Source organism: Microtus oregoni, unplaced genomic scaffold (assembly GCF_018167655.1).
Source record: "Microtus oregoni isolate MIOR12 unplaced genomic scaffold, Mior012 000045F_ref0000178, whole genome shotgun sequence".
NCBI classification, from domain to species: Eukaryota; Metazoa; Chordata; class Mammalia; order Rodentia; family Cricetidae; genus Microtus; species Microtus oregoni.
Window position 1 is genome coordinate 5678884 of NW_024543219.1, and position 21798 is coordinate 5700681.

The following is a 21798-nucleotide window of genomic DNA, read 5'->3' on the forward strand; positions in this document are numbered from 1 at the left end:
ATATAACCAGCCACAAAAGGAAAAACACACTATTGATTTGACTGAAATATTTTCCACTTTTCTCTTATGTTGCTGGTTCTACAACCATGTACACACTCTTTTTGTGCCTATATTGGTGAGCTGGAAGACATGCACATAGCTGTGACACTCACCTCATGCCTTGTCATAAAGACCACAAAATCCTCTATAATAATATGACTTATTTTCTTTTTAAAATCTTTCCATTAAAAATTTTTGTTTTCTAATTTTGAAAAAACTTGTTTATGAAGTCCCTCATTTCTCTATGGCAATTTTTAACATATTTGCTTTTGGTTGACCCTCCCCCAAGCTCAATCCCCCTCCACCATCTCCCTATTCCCTATTCTTACTGAAACATTCAAGTTCTCAATACCCCCATACCCTTCTACTTCTATATCGTGTGTTCTATTGCCTTCTCACACAGCATTCTTAATGCATTTCTTCCCTCTTGTGGGCAGATGTCTAGCTTCTTGGCATCTACGCATACTCATAGTCACATGAATACATAAAAATAAAATGTACAATCTAAGATTTTCATGTGTTTGTTTCTAAAAGTAGAATAACTCACTATAGTATTTTCCAACTGCATCCATTTTCATGCAGGTTATATCATTTCATTTTTCTTTATTGATGAGTAATTTTCATATAGATGTATATATTGTTACCTTGTAGGTCAACCTGTGCAAATATTGTCTATTGGACCTGGGGTTTGGAAAGAATAGGCTGGACTACAGTCTAATGCTGTAGACAACCTTACTTCTTTTCACCATTTTATTTTTATACACAAAGTTAGCAAAGAAAGGAGTGATCCAATCAAGGTTGTTTTAGTTCAGGAAAACATGATCAGAAAAACATTTAAATAAATGTCAATAAGCACCTGAAAAATATTAATAGACCTGTCCTTTCCCAGTACTTTTGCATGATAGACCAATTCAAACACAATTACCTGGAAAGTACTGTAGATTATATTTGGGAAAGAATGAAAGGAAGGCAGAAGAACATATCCAGATCCAGAGTACACTGACCAGACTGGATTATCTAGCTATGTTCTGACATCCATGTCATAGCTATAAGACATAGACACGTCTTATAAAATGAATGTAGATTTTTAATACAGGAGGCATGAAATCATGTCCAAGAACAATCCAGTGAACAAAAGACACTTGAAGTAAAAGGCCCTCACTCTTTTTTACTTGAGCTTCTCTCACAGTTCCTCAAGGCACTGTTTACCATGTCATTCTTTTGACTCTAATCTATATAAAATCTCCACCAGCATTTCAATATCCAATCTTTTGTTGATGAAAATATATGCTGGCTTCAATTCCTAGAAATTTTGACTAGAGCAGCAATAAGTGTGGTTGAGCAATTATCTCTGTAGTAAGATAAAGAGTCCTTCAGACACATATCCAGGAGCTACATCACTGGATCTTACAAGACTTCCTCATTTAGATTCCTGAGAATGTTTTACACTGTTTTCCGTTGTTGTTACATCATTTATGCTTCTACCTAGGGTGAGTGAAGGCTCCCTGCTTCCCAGCATCTTTACCAACATTTGCTGTCATTTGATTACGTGATGATAGTATTTTGAATGAGGTGATACAAAGCACCAAATTAGTTTAATTTCCATTTCATTGATGACTAAAAGTGATCAATACTTCATTTATTAGCCATTTTTATTTTTTCCTTTTAGAACTCTCTGTTCTCTTCCATAGCTCATTTTTTGGCTGATTGTTTTTATTGTTTAGTGTCTCAACCCCCTGTCAGAAGAGTAGGTCACAAGATTTTTCTCTCATTTGTAGTTTGTTTCTTTGTTCATTAACTGACTGATTCATTTTCTTCCTGTGTTTATTTTTATTAATTTTTGTATTTTTGAGATAGGATTTTATTTTGGAGCCTAAAATGTCCTAAAGTTCATGGCCTTCAGGTTTCAGCATTTTGAGGTCTGGGATTACAGGTTAGTGCCACCATAAATATCTCCACTTATCACTTTTTATGTTGAAGTGCTGAAAAGGTCCCCTCTCTTAACATATTCACTTGTTGCTCACTGAAGCTTTCCCCCAATTCATTCAATGTTTCTTTTATTTTGTTATTCATCAATAGATAAAAATATTTCACATAGTAACAGATCTCCTTAGAATGGGCAATGTGCTTCTTTTTTCATAGTCTCTCAAGATATGTGGATGTCATAATTGGAACACACTGACAAAAGAGACCTGCAAAGTGAAGAAAGTACTCAAGAAAACTGTCCTGAGAAAGTTGTTAGTTAGAACCTATTTCACACTGCATTGCTTTTCTCAGCTGCAATCACACTCATACATGAGAAAACTGTGTGTATGATGGTCTAAAGGAAGGATCAGAGTTCAGAGTGTGAGAACTGGCTGAAACAATGACAAAAATACTTATATGGGCAGAGAAATCATAGAGAGGGTTTGTGTTGCTGTTAGTGTAGTAAGTTCTGAGTGAGACTCAATTCCTATTCTGAATCCTATGTACCTGCAGAGGGAGTCATGGAGGTGGGGCAACATTAGCCAAAGCCACTGAGGGTTTCAAAGCAGACAGGAACTAGAGCACAAAATGATGTCAAGATTGTTTTCCCCATCCCCTATATAAAAGGACCTCAAAGTGTTCTAGACAGCAGTGGCATTTGTCCTTGAGAACAAAGACCTGCGTAGGTAGGCTCTCAAAGAACATTGACTGACTTTAGATGCATGAATGTGAAGAAAGGTGAAGACACTGTAGATCTTATTACCACACTCCTCTCTGGTTCCTGAGCACTGTAGATTTTACCTGATGTGAATTCCAAGTCCAGAAAAAAAATGTATAATGTAATAAGTTCCTGCAATAGATGTTATATTAAATTACACGTATGAAATGGAGTTAAAGCTTACTCTATCCATAACTGATGCTATGGTCTGTATGTTATAACACTATTTATGTAGTCTTTGGGTTCAGAAAACCCTGGGTAGGATAGATTAGGTATTTCTGTTTCTGTTGGTGCACAGACACACTTGCTGAAAGGAAGAAAAATAATTGGTTTTTTTCTACACAATCTCAATGTTTAGAAGTGGCGACTGAACAAATATTTCTAAACTATGGAGAAAAAAATGTGTTACAGTCCAAAGCAGATACCTACAAAATATTTTATTTTATTATGGAACATAGATATAGAGGAACAGATTCATCTTTAATTTAAAAAAAATATGTACATTTGTGCTTTGCCTTGCCTTATATCTCTGTATAAGGGCTTCAGGTCCCTTGGAATTGAAGAAACAGACAGCTGTGAGTTGCCATGTGAATGCTAGGAATTGAACCCAAGCTCTCTAGAAGATCAGTCAGTGCTCTTACCTACTGAGCAATCTGTCAAGACCCACAAGATAATCACAAGGTAATTATTCTCTTTCTCTTCCTCTTCCTCTCTCTCTCTCTCTCTCTCTCTCTCTCTCTCTCTCTCTTTCCCTCCCTCCCTTCTTTCCTCTCTCCCTCCTCCCTCCCTCCCTCCCCCTCTCTCTTTCTCTCTTGAAAAATCAGAAGACTCTATCACTTCTAGGATGTAAAGTTCCAGAACTCTTGGTGGAATGGGTACTTTTCCTTTTCACCACCACAGGCTTCTGGCTTCACAGAATGTCACTGGCCCTGCAGATGGCTGCTATGCACAGATCAAGGTGGTACTTCTTTCGGATCATGTGCCTGATGCTGCTGAGGATGACATGTGCATTCTTGTTGATGGTGGTCCTTACATATGAAGTGGTTAGTTTTCACTGATCTACATTTTATGACCACCACGACCCCTTTGATGTCAGCTGCGAGCTCCACTCCTGCAGTCTTGCTGTGAATCAATCGGCTTGTTGTAGCAGACAGAGTTGCAGACCTTCGGGGTATTGGGTTCAGGGCTGTACTTCTGCTTATTCCTCTTTCTCAGGAAACTGGAGTAGTTCCAAATGACCATCCATGGAAGATGCACAGACATGGCAGTGACTCCTCTCCCTATGGTGACGAGAGACAGAGATAATTATTCATTTTTAGTGATTTTTTAAAAAATTTTGATTTTTATTGAGCCCTACATTACTCTCTGCTCTCCTCCCTGCCTCCCCCTTCCTCTTCAACCCTCTCCCAAGGTCCCCATGCTCCCAATTTACTCAGGAGACCTTGACTTTTCTATTTCCCATGTAGATTAGATCTATGTATGTCTCTTTTAGGGTCCTCATTGCTATCTAGGTTCTCTAGGATTGTGATTTGTGGGCTAATTTTCTTTGTTTTATGTTTAAAAACCACTTATGAGTGAGTACATGTGATAATTGTCTTTCTGGGTCTGGGTTACCTCACTCAAAATGATGTTTTCTAGCTCTATCCATTTTCCTGCAAAATTCAAGAGGTCGTTATTTTTTTCTGCTGTGTAGTACTCCATTGTGTAAATGTATCACATTTTTCTTGTCCATTCTTTGGCTGAAGGGCATTTAGGTTGTTTCCAGATTCTGGATATGACAAAAAATGCTGCTATGAACATAGTTGAGAACATGTCCTTGTGGCATTATTGAGCCTCCTTTGGATATATACCCAAAAGTGATATTACTGGGTCTTAAAGAAGGTTGCTTCCTAATTTTCTGAGAAATCACCACACTGACATCCAAAGGGGCTGTACCAGCTTGCACTCCCACCAGCAACGCAGAAGTATTCCCTTTTACCCCACAACCTCTCCAGCATAAGTTGTCATCAGTGTTAATAAGGAGAGAGAATAGAACAGCATTGCTGTCTAAACTGTGCACATTATATGCTCTCTTAGAAAGATGATGTGGCCACCACTAGTTGTCATGGCTTCTCTTCCTCACATTCCCTTGGTTTGAAATAGAGAGATGGTGGAGAAGAGGGTGGAGGTGAGATGGTTGGGGAGAGAAGACAAAAAGGGTGGAGAGGGAGCTGTTTGAACTTGCTTCTGAGACTTTTCAAGACTCAGAAACCAATCAACTTGTTATCAGGCCTGGAGCTACATCTCTTGTGATCTGATCTACAATGGGAAAAGATGAATAAACTCCTGGAATGTCAACTGTGATGCTTTGGCTACAACTGACACATAAGTTGGGTTTCTGGTGGGGTAGCAGAAACAGAAAAGTTAATAGTTCACATACATTTGAGATGAAAATTTCTTATTAATCTGGAAATTCCATTTTTAAATGTATCCACTGTAATACAGCTTGACATCAGGGATGGTGATGCCTCCAGAAGTTTCTTCGTTGTACAGGATTGTTTTGGAGAATCACATTGGAGCACAGTTGAAGAGTGGAAGAAATGAGACTATGAGCAAAGAGGTCAAGATCATGATAAGTTCACCCACTGAAACAGTTTACATGAGCTAATAGGAGCTCACCAACTCCAGCCGGACTGGGAAGGAACAAACATAGGATCAAGCTAGTCCCTACTGAATGTGCTGGCTTTTAGGGACCCTATTCTCTTTGTATGTCTACCTTGCTCAGCCTAGATATATTAGGGAGGGCCTTGGACCTTCCAAAAAGCAATATGCCTTATGCTCTCTGAGGATTAGATGGAGGTGAGGTGGGAGAGTGTATGGAGGGAATGGGAGGAGGGGAGGGAGTGGGAACTTGAATTGATATTTTTTTCAAAAACTAATAAATGTAAAAAAAAACACTTCATAAGAAAAAGAAAACAGAAAATGTACCTACTGACTCCTGTACTCAGACCTGTGCTTCTACATAGGGGTGAACAGCCAACTAGGAAAAGAGAATCCTTGGGCCTTGAACATCTAGGAGGCTGAAAAACATCACTATGAACTGCAGTTACAAAACTTCAATAACAATCCTATAGTGGTACAGACAGGACTCTGGCAGAGGCTCTGCCATGCTAATCTTAATGCATTCAAATGAAAAAGAGAAAAAAAGTAGAAAGTTAAGAGTGGCCTCCACCCACAGCAGTTCCCTGTACATTACTGCTCTGCAGCCTAAAGATACTACTATTTACCTCTGTGTTATCTTTTCCTGTGGGTGAAAACAGAAAGGCTTAAAGCCACAGTATTAAAGAAGGAAAGCTTTCCAGAAGGCACTATTTCTAAGATTAGAGACCTCTGTGCCCCCTCAGGCATCAGCATACAAGCCTTCCCTCTCAATAAGGAACATTTTTTTGGTATTTCCAAAACTTACTATAGTGGAGTGGACACCTACACTCTGAAAAGTGGGTATTGTTAACTTGTGCTGAGCTGGAAAGATTGGGTGATCAGCAATATCTCTTGAAAGCACCTATATTTTCCAGCAAAACTGTACTCACTTTTGCTAAAAATTAATGGGACATTATATTTAACCTGGCTCTGCCATTCTTATATAAGCTACATTGATAATCTATCTATCTATCTATCTATCTATCTATCTATCTATCTATCTATCTATCTATCTCCTCCTATTTTCACTGACAGCAAGGTGTTTTGGTTACTGTTCTTTATAACAGATATATTCAGGGTGACTTCTGTAACATTCTTCACTTAGAAAACTGTTTAAGTTTTTCAAGTATCTTTGTTTTATGTGTAAATCAGAAATGTATTTCATCAGTTTCTATAAAAAATTTCCCTGAAGTTTTTAGAAATTTTTCATTAACTTTTTGAATCTGGGGGAATTCAGAATTTAAAAATGTACTACGTCAAAGACATGACATACCTTTCCAGTCATTAAGTTCTCTGTAAATCATTAGCATCACTGGTAACTATTCCTTGATGAGGCTTGGAACATCCATAGAAATAAAAAGAAATTGATCCCTTCAATGGAAGAATGGATGAAGAAAGTATGGAATATAGACATATTAGAGTACTACTCAGCAGTAAAAAACAATGTCTTCTTGAATTTTGCATGCAAATGGATGGAAATAGAAAACGCTATCCTGAGTGAGGTAAGCTAGACCCAAGAAGAGGAACATGGGATGTACTCACTCATAGTTGGTTTCTAGCCATAAATAAACAACATTGAGCCTATAATACGCGATCCTAGAGAAACTAAATAAGAAGGTGAATACAAAGAAAAACGTATAGTCACCCTCCTGGATATTAGTCTTCATCAGGCGATAAAAGGAGACAGAGGCAGACTCCCACATTGAAGAACCGGACTGAAACTCTAAGGTCCAAATCAGGAGCAGAAGGAGAGAGAGTATGAGCAAGGAACTCAGGACTGTGAGGGGTGCACCCACACACTGAGACAATGGGGATGTTCTATCAGAAAATCACCAAGGCCAGCTGGCCTGGGTCTGAAAAATCATGGGATAAAACCGGACTTGCTGAACATATCAGAAAATGAGGACTGCTGAGAAGTCAAGAACAATTGTTGTAGGAGCTGTGGGCCTGCTTTTCATCCTGCCCAGCTCCCGCACGGCTAGCTTTACACCAGAAATAACAACATACAAACTGTATTCATTTAAACACTGCTTGGCCCACTAGCTCTAGCCTCTTTGGGGCTAATTCTCATATTTTGCAACCCATTTTTAGTAATCTGTGTAGCATCAGTCTTACCGGGAAAGATTCAGCATGTCTGACCTGGCAGCTTGCTTCATGGTGTCTGTCCGGGAGAGGGGGGCATGGCCTCTGAGCCCACTTCCTCTTCCTCCCAGCATTCTGTTCTGTTTACTCCTCCCACCTATGTTTTAACCTATCAGGACCAAGCAGTTTCTTTATTACTTAACCAATGAAATCAACAGATTGATATATGACACTCCCACATCAAACAATGGCATTGGGTTTTGATCCTACTGCACATACTAACTGTGTGGGAGCCTAGGATGTTTGGATGTTCACCTTGCTAGACCCTGAAGGAGGTGGGAGGTTCTTGGACTCCCCACAGGGCAGGGAACCCTGACTGCTCTTCAGGCTGATGAGAGAGGGGGAGTTGATTGGGGGAGGGGGAGGGAAATGGGAGGCAGTGATGGGGAGGAGACAGAAATCTTTAATAAATAAATAAATAATAATAATAATAAAAGACACAGATAAACATCAACAGATTAATAGGGGTTTACCTGAATACCCCACTTCCTCCAATAGGCAGTTCATTGAGACAAAAAGTAAACAGAAACATCAGGATTAAATGACATCATACATTAAATGAACTTAACAGATATCTACCAAATATTTCACTCAGACTCTAAAGAATAATATTAAATTCATCAGCACATAGAAGTCTATGATCCAAAATGTCCTGATGTCCTTTGCAACAAAATAAATCTTTTTAAAAAAATTCATTCTTCTTTCATATAGCACATCCCAACTTTAGTTTCCCTTCCCTCCACTCCTCCAAGACACCTCCCACCTGCTGACTCCCTTCTCCCTCAGATCCTCTACCTGTACATTTCCTTTCAGTAAAAAACAAGCCTGCCAGGCATATGAACCAAACACACCATATTAAGATAAAACATAACTCAACATAAACCTTCATAGTAGGGGGGAAAGTGTTTCATGAGTAGGTGAAGGAATCAGAGACACCACTACTCCAACTGTTAGGAGTTCCCCAAGTACTAAGATAACAACCATAACATAAGCAGAGGACCTAGCACAGACTCATGCAAGCTCTGGGATTGCCGTTTTGGGCTCTGTGAGCCCCTATGAGTCCTGTGTAGTTGATTCTGTGGCCCGTGTTCTGGTGTCCTCAACCCTCTGTCTCCTAAATTATTTTTGCCCCTCTTCTGTGGCATTCCTTGACTTCTGTGGTAGGAACCAAATGGGAATATATAATTTGTACTGTCTGGAAGACTCTGATGACAATTGGGTACTGATCTATAAGCGTAGCGGAATATCATCAGAAATCATTTTATTTACTTACATATTCATTCATTCCTTCATTTGCTTGTTTGTTTACTATTCTAGGTCTCTGAACTATCAGGCTCTGGTTTCTGATTATTTAAGTAGTGTAGGGACCGGGACTCCCTCTCATGGCATTGACTTCAAATTAGACCAATCATTGATTGACTACTCTCACAAGTTCTATGCCTTCATTGCCTCAGCATGTCTTGCAGATCTGATACATTGCAGATTTTGTGACTGGCTTGATGTCTCAGTCTTACCACTGGAAGATGCCTGGTTAAATAAGATGGCTGGTTCAGGCTCATATCCTCTATTTCTAGGAGGATCCTCCTCACTAGGGTCATCCTCATAGAATGCAGGGAGGTTTCCACATCACCTCCCAAATGCCCTCCAATTCCAGTTGCCTCTCCTCTCTGTACTTTCTTCCTCCATTCTTCCTCTACCTGATCCTTCCTGTTCCTATTCCCACACTCACACAGCCATAGTGGATTTGTTCATAGTAGCCAGAAACTTGAAAAAAATTTAGTTGTCCCTCCACTGAAGAAAATGTGGTACATTTATACAATGGGGTATTACTTACCTGTTAAATAAATAACATGAAACACAGGAAAATGGATAGAACTAGACAAAAATTATTCTGACTGAGGTACCCCAGAATCAGAAAGAGAATGTAATATGTAATTATTTATAATTGGATATTATCAGTCAAGTAAATTATAATTATGTCATAATACACAGACCCAGAGAGACTAAGTAACAAAGAAAGAAGACTTATTGCAGGAATGCATGGGTCTTCCTGGGAAGGGGAAGAGAATAAAACAAATCTTATGAAATTGAAAAACATTGATCTTCACATGTCCTATCTGACTACAATGCAATAAAAGATAAAATTAACAGCAATCGGATCTCTAGTAAATACAAAAACCCACGGAGAGTAAAGTCCTCATTACTTGATTGAGACAAAGAGGAAATCAAGAAAGAAATAAGATATTCCCTGGAACTAAAAGAAAATGACAACACAATCCAACCAAACAACTGGGGCACATTGATAAAAAACCTAAGAGAGAAATATAAAGCTCTGAGCACCTATATTTAGAAACCAGAAAGAACACAAATAAAGGACACATGAGGCAACCCAAAAATGGAAAATCTCCCAAGGACAGGCCAATAATTATGATTCTGGAGAGACAGTAGGGAGACTAGAGTGGGAAGATTAGATGTTTTAAGGGAGGGAGGAAGTGGTTGAGGGGTAGAAAATATTGGAGGTAGCTAATACTAAGGCCCATTTGAGAGGTTGAGTAGAAAGATACTATGATAGAATCTTCTTAAAAAAAAAAATATATATATATATATGAAATAAATCTAAATGGAGTCACCAAATAACTTTGTAGATAATTGACCCAACTAGATATTTTTCACCACTGACTGGGAACTTCCACTGCTAGGCATGGGTTTCACCTAATCAAAAACCCAATCAGTTCAGGCTATTTCCAAGGCTACTTGTTCTTTACTGTAAGATAATACTGTATACTATAAAAATTTGCCATTCATATTGGTTCAATAAAATGAAAATTGGCCAATAGCCAGGCAGGAAGTATAGGTGGAACAATAAGACTAGAAGAAATCTGGGAAGAGAAAAGGTAGATATGTAGTCACCAGTCAGACACAGAGAAAGCAAGATGAGAATGACTTACTGAGAAAGGTACCAAGCCATGTGGTTAAATATAGATAAGAATTACAGGTTAGTTTAAGCTGTAAGAGCTAGTTAATAATAAGCCTGAGCTAAAAGGCCAAATAGTTTATAATTAATATAAGCCTCTGTTTTTTTCTTCCAGGCTGAAAAACCATGGGACCAGGCAGGACAGAAATTCCGTCTACATTGTCCACAAACTGATGACAAGGTGGCAAGTACTATTACTCAAGACAACCCTTACATATCTTATCAAACATGAAGAAGATGAGTAGGAATCTTCATACCTATTGACTAGTGTCCATGATACTGGAAGAAATTTTTAATGATACCAGAAGAAAAAAGTAATTGTTAGTCCTTCCATATTCTTTACCCTTGAAAAGGTTCACCCATTTTTTATTACTATTATCTGGAAATTTGTCAAAATTTCTGGATAAACATGAAGTTTTGACCCCCTTACTACATAGGCCTATGGATAAGTCAGATAATCAATGTACTAGAAAATAAAAACAATTGTACTTGGAAACCCTAAGTTAACACTGGGCACCTACTGGGAGCTGGAATCTGTCTGGTATCTAGGACTTTTGTCCTAGAAGATTCACTTTACTCTGATGCTAGATATTCCATTCTCAAAATCAATTCTTTTCAGCAGGAATAGTTTTTTGTCCCTGAGACCACTTGGTAGGTATGCCTAAATGGTTTAACTAAATGTGTCTCCTCCAAGGCATTCCAAACCAGTAAGTCTCTCCTATGCGTGCTAGTGTACATCCTGTCCCGGGTGTACTTATAAGATGGGGAAGAATAGAGGCCATGCCTTAAGATGAACTCCAGGTTTCAATGCAAGAAGTGAGGTACACCTCTTCTCATGACACTCCTTTTTGGAGCCAATGTCGTTCAGGCAACATCCATAATCAGTGACCTTTAGATCTTAGAGATCTAAAACTTCAGCGAATTAAGTAAACAAGTAGACCAGGGCTGCCTTAATCAGGATTTCTTTTGTTGTGAATAGATACCATGACCATGGTAACTCCTTTCAAGTGAAATATTTCACTGGGACTGGCATATAGTTTCAGAGGTTAAGTCAATATTGTCATGGCAGCATGCAGGCAGACATGATGCTAGAGAAGTAACTGAGAGTTCTATATCTTGATTTGTAGAGGGCAGAAGGAGTGTCTCACTGAGCATAGTTTGAGGATATAAGACTCGAAATCTGCCTCAACAGTGACACTATTTCTCCAACAATGCCACAACTTCTAATACCGCCAATCCCTTTGGGTCAAGCATTCACTCACATGAGTCTGTGGAGGTCATACTTACTTAAACCACCATAAAGAATGAGGGATATTAGAAGAGTCCTTATCCAGATGAGAAAAACAAATAGACGCTTTAGCAGAAGTAATTCTGGAAACCCAAGAAGTCGTAGATTGTCTCTTGATGAAACAAGTAGAAATGTATATATATATATATATATATATATATATATATATATATATATATATCTTTAGGTGATATCCATGGTTTCTATTTCACCAAATCAGGCACAATTAGAGAAAACTGCAAAGAAGGGAAGAAAGGAGACATAGATTAGACAACTGGTATCAGTCTTTGTTACCTGGTCCCTGTAGCTGACCACTTTATTCTCAGTATTAGTCACTCCTTTGATTCTTATCCTAATCAGACTAATGGCAGAACACAGCACCTTCAACTATATTGCCAACAACATCAAACAGAGTAAACTCGGTTAAGCTACTGGGCCTTTAAACCAACTGTGTGCTCTTCCAAGGACAAAATGAGTAAATGATTGACTCATACCTATAGAACCAATGGGGAACTAGTTTTATGTGGCAAGGTAAGCCAGTGCAGACATTTGTCCATCTTGTATTCTTACTGGGGTCAGTTTTTAGGCTTGACTAGAATTTGATCACCTTGATGAGAAGTCCTGTGGAAAACCATTTACAGGAGTTCTCTTCTGAGAACCCGAGGGCAAGGTGCCCCAACTAGCTTCTCTTCACATCTGTTGAATTGCTTGCTTGAACAGAACCTGTCTCCAGCTAACTGCTTATCTTCGTAGTTGCTGAGTGATTTTCCACAGGGAATCTCACATACTTTAACACTATTAATTTTATAAAGAGACTGTGTCATGTAATAAATTTTATTTTAAGTGAGTCCTCAAATTACTCCAGTGAATACCAACAGTGTGTGTCATGTGATTCAGTCTGTGGCACCTGTGGCTCCAGTTTCAGCACCAGTGACTTTTCTTAATCTCATGTCTACTACTACTTAAGCCAGGGGAAAAGAGTAGGTGGAAAACAGTGCGGTTAGCCACACTTATCTAACCTGCATAGACAAGCCTGTGTTCTAGGTACCTAAGAACCTTGATTGGATGGTAGCACAAGAGAAACACCAAAGCCAGTCTTCCCCAGGAAAGAAAACACCAGTTGGTTATACTGTGCTGTGAGCAAGAGTGCAGAGAATCCAGTGAACTGACCAATCTATGGGTGGGGAAAAGATTTTTATTATAGATAGGAAAGAGAGCATAGTCAGAGACCTCTGTGGACATTCAAAGCAGCCATGACTACAACCTTGGGGCAGAGAGAAAAGGGACAGACTGCCAAGGGCTATAAATATCTATGTTGTGAACAGAGAGAATAACAGATGGAAAAACATCCTGGGTTATAAAGAAAACCCTGTAGTTGCAGGCTGCATAGAAGGAATCCTTTGAAGTGGAACAACCTGGAAATTTGTGTTGGAGAGATGAGAAAAGGCAGGAGGCTCTGGAGTAAACTTTGGTATCATATGTCATAGGGACTCCAGGACCCTGGAGATTAGCATGACTTTGGTATGCATCATAGTTACATATCAACAGAAAGCTAGGTGTCTAATCAGTCAGAGGAGGGAGGAATAGAAAGTGGTTCTTCCTGACAGACAGAAACCCTTCTTACGGGTTTCTCAGGACTGAGAAAAGTATCTACAAGCAATCATTCTGAGCTAAAGACAAGCTGTCAACTTGAACTTAGTCGTTGGGCCTATCTTTTTGGGATGCTTGGGGATTTTCTTCAGACCTAACAAATACTAAAGAGTCAGCCCAGAAAACAGACATACAAGTAACATTATAAGGGTGGCACAGGTTATAATTAGGAATATAAGTATACATGTATAAATATAAATAAAAGCACACATAAGCACATACATTTTTGAACACAGACATATGTACATGCATATATGTGCATATATGTAGTTGAAATTATTAAAACAAGAGGCCATGAATTTGAAAGAGAGAAGGGAGGAGAATATGAAAAGGTTTAGAGGGAGGAAAGGAAAGTAGAAAATGTTGGAATTGTAATCTCAAAAATAAAAATGTAAAATAAATTCAAACAACTTAGTGCTATCATTTATAAACAGGTGGTGGGGGATTGGTCCCACAAAGAGAATTGTTTTCATGAGAGGTGAAAGTGGGTCACCAGAGGCCTCAATGGGTCCCCTTGATGGGTGAGAGACAAGCAGATACATTACGGGGAGAGAGAGAGAGAGAGAGAGAGTTTGAGTATAGAATTTACTTAGTGGGTTATGGAGGGAGAAGGGGAGGGGAAAGGGCAAGAAAGGGCAAGAGGAGAAAAGCAGGGGAGAAGGGGAGAGGGGCAGAAGCTGCCTTTCCAGAAGAAGAACAGAGAGAAAGAGAGAGAGAGAGAGAGAGAGAGAGAGAGAGAGAGAGAGACTGCTTGCCCCAGCAGAATGGGGGAGGTTAGGAGTGGGCAGAGCTTGTCTCTTAAAGGAATAAGGTACCCAGGTGACAGACCATGCAGGCAGACTACAGCACTAGGGAGTATGTATGCACTCTGTGAGTCATCTGAAACATGGAACCCAGAGCCTAGGTACAGCAGACATATTTCTGTAGAGTGATTTGTGTCATGGACTTCCTTCCAGCTTTCTGTGTGTTTGTATCCTTTACCTTCTCTAGTATGGATGGTTCCCATATAGTTAAGAATGTTGGCATGAATGCTTACTCCCAGCATGCAATGCTTCACATGGATCCAGGAGAAAATGATCTGGAGAAAAGAAGGAAATTATTACTTCAGCTGCATTCGTCTCTGGGCTCTTCTTATCCCAAGTGTCTCAGTATTTTTGTCTGCTGCCTTACAGAATCAATTGTATCTGATTGTTTCCTCAGGATTCATTATGGTCCAGATAGTGACTCAATTCCACCCATTGACCTCCAGATAGGAATGGGAAGTGTCAGGCTGGGTGGTTCATAGGAGCCAAGGAAGATCAACTTCTAAATTTTATTGTAATGAGCAAGGTTCCCTTGGAGAAATGTCTCTGTCTTCCTCATTTGTCAGAATTCTTATGGTTAGGTTGCAAAGAAAGGTTGATATTCTATCTTTAATCCCCAGAAAACAGCCATTTCTAACAACTCCACTCTTCCTTTCAGTTGGAACATTCAAGTAAGTATTTCTGTGCTCTCCTGGAGCATAGGAGTGACAGTTAAACTAAATAAAATTCCAGGAGCTCCCTACGAGGCAGTGCCTGCTTCAGGAAAACCACTCAGATGTATACCTGCAGAATGAAGACAAGTGATTAATTATGTCTGATTATCTGTTGTCTGGACCAGAGGATTTGTTTACAAGTAAAACATCCTTCTATAACGTTTGGAAACAGGAATTAGAAAAAACTTTGTTCAGATATTCTGGATTGAGTATTTGACTCAAAAAATAGAACATAAAAGAGACACATAAATTTACCTAAAGGTGAAGAGCTTGCATCATTATAATTTAAACTGTTAGTTTCAATTACAAATGATCAGAATACCAATTTAAGTGTAATGACTAAGAAAGAAAATTACTTACTTAGCTCTTACCCCTTATGTCTGCTTTAGTCATAATCAGAGATACAGAATCATGAGTCATATATAATAAAAGACTATGGAAGGGTTAGATATGTGTAGCCAAAATGCATGGATCAGTCTTTGAAAAATCATATTCTTTGCAAATAGATTGAGCCTGAACTTCCTGAACATTGGCTAAGCTAACATAAAGGAAGAAAGTTTTGATGATGCCAGTACACAGGCAAACTATGACTTATAAATTATGGAGATACCAAGAAGAATAATTATAACAGTAAAGGAAAGCTGTATGTCCTTCCATTTCTTTAATGTCATTTTGGGGATTACCTCCAGATGCAGTGGTGTGATTTAAGACTCTGTACCCATGTACTTATCCCAAGGTAGATAAAGTTGAAAGTGGAAGGAGGAGGCATTGTTAATTAAAAATAACATGAGCTAGCAGGTTCGTGACAGCAAGTGGCTCTCTTAGTGTCTGAAATCCTGAACCCCATTGGCAAGCAAGAGATGGTTGTTGTAGCATACCTATCTTGAAAGTGTTACATGACTTCTTTCATTCCTACCTCAGAGGCAGAGAAATACAGAGAAGTCAGTTCTGGGAATTATACCTCCAATATGGAAGCAGAGATTACACGAAGCAAGCAAATGTAGCAATTATGAATTTGGAATCCATGCACACTTTCTTTAACCATCAATACATTCAAATAAGGAAAAGAGAGGAATTACAGTTCCTGCTAATATTGTATAACCATTATTCATTCAGCAACAAGTTTGCATAGCCTCTACCCTAAAGAGAACACAAAGTTCTTCTCTCACCTATGAGAGAGTTCATACCTCTTCTAGTGGAGCCTATACTTCCATTGGTATCCTGTAGTTTACTGGGATCTAACAAGAGGCAAGACTGTCATTAGAATATTTTGTTCTGCTATATACTGGCAAATGGTGAGAGTGAATAATGATAAAAATTCATAAATGTAGTCATATGAAAGTGAGAAATTCCGTAATTATTGTGCCAAGTTTTTGTCACTATTACAAATAGAAAAATTTGTTAGAAGAAAGAAATATTTTGACTCATGCTACCTTATACTTTAATCCATAATTTTCTTTTAGTTCCAGATGTCTTAAAGTTAAGTAGGAAGAAAGATTTCTCTTTCAGAAGAATGACATTGCTATTGGCCACAGTCTACACTACCTTCATTAGACTACCCAACAACCATGGACTCAAAATTGCTGGATAATAATGTGTTTATGTCAAGCTGTTTACATGGTTTCTGTTTCTCTGGGTTGTGCTTCATTGGCTCTCCCCCCTAAGAAGTCCATGCTTCATGTAAATTTTCTTTTACTGTTTTCTTAAATCTTAAACCTATCAAGGTGTGTGTGTGTGCTATAAATACCTTCATTATTCACCTTAGTTTCATCTACACATTATCCAGACTGTGATTTACCAAACTTTAGTTCAAAATAGTTTCTAATGCCTGCTGGAGGACAATGGTCTATGCCCTGTCACTTGTATTTTAAATAAACACTGATTGGCCAGTAGCCAAGCAATTTATAGGTGGGGCGACCAGGCAGGAAGTAGAGGTGGGATGACAATATTTCTGGGAAGAGAAAAGATTCAGTCTACAGTCATTACCCAGACACATAGGAAGTCAGACACAGAGCAAGCAAGATGTGACTGCCTTGCCAAAAAAGGTACATATGAAGCCACATGGCTAACACAAACAAGAATTATTGGCTAATATAAGTTATAAGAGTTAATAAGTAAAGCCTGAGATAATGGGGCAATCAGCATTTATTTAAAATACAAGTGACAGGGTACAGACCATTGTAGGACAGCAAATGCTCCCTTTTATTTCTACCCTTATCAGTGGGTTACTTGAAAATGTGTTACTTAATTTCCAAATACCTGGTCTTATTTTACCATTTGTCATGCATGTGAAAGATTTCTACACTGTTTTGTGGCCAGCAAACACAAGGCTTATAATTTCAATCTCTTCAGATTCACTGGTGTATTTTAGACTGTCTGAGTGTATGGTCTGTCTAAGTGAGCATTGCTTGTACACTGGTAAAAAAGCACATTGCATTGGTGAGTGTAATGATCAGTAGAGATGCCAATTTGGTCGAATTGATTGCTCTAATCTAGTGTCTGTTGCAAATTAGGTCGGTACGATAAATAACCAGGCCAGCTCAAGAATTACAGTTATATTTTAATGGTTAAAAAGGCGAAACTCATGCTATAAGAGTGGGAGGTCCGATGTTCTATCTGTCCCATGGGCACCACACAGAGAGTGTGCGCTCCTGTGTCCTCTCAGTTTTTCTACCTGGGCTCCAGGTATCCACACCCTAACTAGATGTGATTGGTTTATAGAGTTTTCCCCATCATCTCCCCCTTTTGTCTAAACAAGATCTATCCAAACCCAATACAACTATATACAATAGGAACAGATACCAAATATAAAATTACAAACAATAAACAATATTAAGCAAGGAATGCATAACAAAGGTTTTAGTAAACATTCTATTTTAAGGATTCTAACTATTATATTGAAATTAAGCTTGGTTAAATCATGAGGAAGGTAACTATAATTATCTAATGTTTAACTCCATCAAAGATCTGAGAAGGGAAACAATATTACTTGAGTAAACAGGAAGTGCAATTGAGAAACTTTCAAAATGTGTAACAAATGACAGAGACAACTGAATACCTGGGCAATCACCCAAAGTCTCATTTTTAATGTTGAAGCAACCAACTTTGGCTAAAGCATAATATAACTGACATACCATTTTTAAAGGCAAAAAACTTTTTAAAACTATCTTACCCTGTCTTGGCAGGATATGACAGTCCTGTTTTATCCATTTTCGGACACTTTTTATATCTGTCAGTGGTTAAGGTATGGACATTTCTTTGCCTAAAGGCCAGATCTGTCAAGAAGAAAGGCTCCAGGTGGAATGTCTTTGGTGCTCAAAATTTTTTCGGGTGCTCAACATTTTTTGGTATTGCCAGGAGCGATTGTGTCTCACTAAGTTAGATTAAAGGCCATTTACTACAGCTTTTTGAAGAGGTTAAAGATTATCTATCTATATTGAATATAATCTCTATGTATCTAAAGAAACTGATTAGCCTAATTATAAATATGACAAACATAGATGACTATTGATCTATAATTTTTAATACCTATCTAACTTAAAGACTAAGACAATAAACCAATCACATCTAGTTAGGGTGAGGCTACCTGGGTTTAGGGTGGGTTAGCCACACCTTAACTAGATGTGATTGGTTGATAGTTTTTCCCATCAAGTGTCAGTTTTTCATATTGTCAGATTAGCTACTTGGAAGTGAGCACTATAATCTTTAACTCTGATTGTAGATTTATCATATTTTAATTTTCTCTACTTTTTCTCATGCATTTTATGATTCTTTTATTAAGGGCATACGCAGAGAATATCATCTCTTCTTAACCAAGGACTATTTACTCATTGTAAAATGAGTCCTTTATCTCAGAATACTACTTGTTTTGGTTTAGCAGCTAAACTTTTAGTCCCAAATGTCTTAAAGGTGAAGAGGAAAGAAAAAACTTCTCTATCCGAAGAATGGCATGGCTATTGACTGCAATCAACACTACCTTCATTAGACTACCTAACTTCCACCCACTTAAAACTGCTGGATACTAATGAGTCTAGGTCAAGCTGTTCCCATGGTTTATAGTCTACTGTTTCTTTGACGGTGTGTCATCTCAGTTCTTTCCAGACCAAATGATGGTGGGGTTTTGCTGTCTTTTCTCCATACTACATTATTATTAGTGTTTGTCTAAAGTCACTGAATCTTCATAGTTCTGCTTGAAAGAGATAAATTTGTTTCATTTTTTTAAGCAAAGAATTAACATTTGAAACTACTATTTTATGTGTCCTTTTGTGTTTTTTCATTTCATCAAAGTCACTCACTTCATATCCTACTGGAACTCCCCTTGATTGGATGCCCACTGACAGCAGAGATGTGTCTGCATAGGTGATGGCTGTGGAAGGGGCACAGAGAGAGGGCACTGCATCTGAATTGTAAGAGCAGGTGTAGACTTCTTCTCTAAGAAGAAATATGCAGGCAAACACATTGCTAATGATTTGTTTTTTTTCTGAGTTAAAGAAGGGGTGGGATGGGGGTAGAGAGGTGAGGAAGAAATGGGGGAGAGAAAGGGGAGAGTAAGGGGAAGAAAATAAGAAGGATATCTCAGAACCAAGAACCATTGGTTAAAAGGATACGACTGAACTTCAAATTGATTTCCTTTATTCTGATTCTCTGCAAAAATGCTAAAAAGGAAATGCCGGGAGGGCAGAGTTTTCTCTGGCTTCCAGGATTCAACAAAACACACTTTAGAGATCCAGTCTCCTTTGACTGCTTCAGGCGGCGGTGGCAGTGGCGGCAGGGCTGCTTGTAGTTTATGCTTTTATACTCAAGTTGTAATGACCTTCTAATTTAATTGTTTTTCCATATGATAATTTTTTGAAAGAAAAATGTCTTTCAATTATGCATGGTCTATTTTTTATTAGGTTAGGACTCAACACAGCACAGATTAGCTTGGAAACATGAGGTGTTCTCTAGACAGGAAGAACACATGGGTTTGCTTCAGAGCGTTTATCCTGCACTGACCGCCAGAGGGCGACGTAGCACCGACTCGCTCCCTCCATTTCTGCAGTTGATCCTCACTTTTGACTCAGTTGCTCCCCGTATCTGACTGAGTCCTTAGACCGTCTGATAAGTGAAGAAGTGAAGACAATCAGAAGCAGAAAGTTCTCAGGACTAGGATCGCATCTGAAGTATTTTTTATTGCGTGTTTGTTGTTTGTTTTTTGCATTCATCTATACAAGGAAGGTGTCTAGACAACATTTTGCCCCTTTGCAATTTCTCCTTGAAAAACTTTTGGTAAGTTGAGTTTCTTTTGATAAATGGTAGAAATGTGAATCAAATGGCTATTTCAAGTAGTGACATTCCTTTAAACAAAGAAAATTCATTAATTAATTTAAGAAATATCTGGGCCTGGAGGGATGTCTCTCTTACCCATTAAAGGCTAGGCTCACAACCGAAAATGTAAGAAATATCAGGTTAGGTATCTTTTAGGTTTATGACATCTGTCCAAGTGTAGGATAACACAATGGAAAAAGTTTGTCTCTTTCCCCCAAAGTTATCTGGAAGTGATTAAATGTATGTTGACATTTCTTGCTTGTGTGATTTTTCCAGTCAATTACCACAAGGCTCAAATTGACTATGTAAGAAACTTAGAAATGTCATGGAATGGCATTCCCATTTGAGATAACATACAAGGTGCAAATAAGCCATCACAACCATTCTTCAGAATTACAAAAGCACTGCCCAATATCCACCAGGTGTCAGACAAAACAAAAGAGCTAAGACTGGCACTCAATCACTGACTTTTGAGAATATAGGTCAACAATCTTCTGAGGTTAGAAAATTGCCTGAAAAGGAGGTTGGGGGTGTGTGCATCTACCTAACACATGCATATTTCCTGTTTAATTCTCGGCTCACATTTATCCTTTCACTAAGATCTTAACCTTTCCCTAACTTAAGAAATTAAGATTCACACACTCCAGTGACTCAGAAAATGAACTACTTCCCAGAACTAGTGACTGCACTCTTCGTAATGTTTGGTAAGTGGAATGACACATGGAGCTTCTGTCTTGTTCTATGATATTAATCTAAATTTTAAGGACAATTTTTCCTATGAGGCAGAATATCGGTCATCACCAAGGTGGCCTATACTGAGTTGTTATCAATTTCTCTTTTTAGGAGAAAGCAATGGAGACTCAGTGACTCAGACAGAAGGCCAAGTGACACTCTTTGAAGGGACCTCTCTGACTGTGAACTGTTCCTATGAAACCAAACAGTACCCAGCCCTGTTCTGGTACGTGCAGTACCCAGGAGAAGGTCCAAAGCTCCTCTTCAAAGTCTCAAAGGCCAACGAGAAGGGAAGCAGCGGAGGTTTTGAAGCTACATATGATGAAGGATCCACTTCCTTCCACTTGCAGAAAGCCTCAGTCCAAGAGTCAGATTCGGCTGTGTACTACTGTGCTCTGGGTGCCACAGTAACAGAAACCACAGGGGGAGCTGAGCACAAACTCTGGGAAGCACAGGCCTGGCTGCTGAGTGTGTCTGAGATCACCCATTTAGGGACCAGGGACAGATCTGCTATTATTTACACTCACCACACACTCAGGCACTGCTACAGTGTAAACCATACAAATTAATTCTAAGAACACATTAGTGAGAATGCTTTACTTTAGGCTTGATCAGAAAGAGTGAAGCAGTCACACACATGGTGATTTTCTTTGTTTCTGTTTTTGTTTTGTGAGATGTATTTCCAGTAGCCCAGGCTGGCCTTGTGCTCCTTATGAAGCTGAGGCTGACTTTGAACTCCTGCTCTTCCTGCGTGCACCTCCAGTGGGCTTGAGTTATAGGAAAGAACC

General features: G+C 38.8%; 1 pseudogene and 1 gene segment (V, D, J or C); one reads left to right on the plus strand and one right to left on the minus strand.

Moving 5' to 3' along the window:
- Nucleotides 1–3542: 3542 nt before the first annotated feature.
- Nucleotides 3543–3985, minus strand: LOC121434891 (annotated as a pseudogene).
- A 16951-nt stretch (nt 3986–20936) lies between these two features.
- LOC121434892 lies at nt 20937–21579 on the plus strand. The segment is given in 2 exon segments: nt 20937–20982; nt 21122–21579. Coding segments are annotated over 2 exon segments (504 nt in total).
- Nucleotides 21580–21798: the final 219 nt, after the last annotated feature.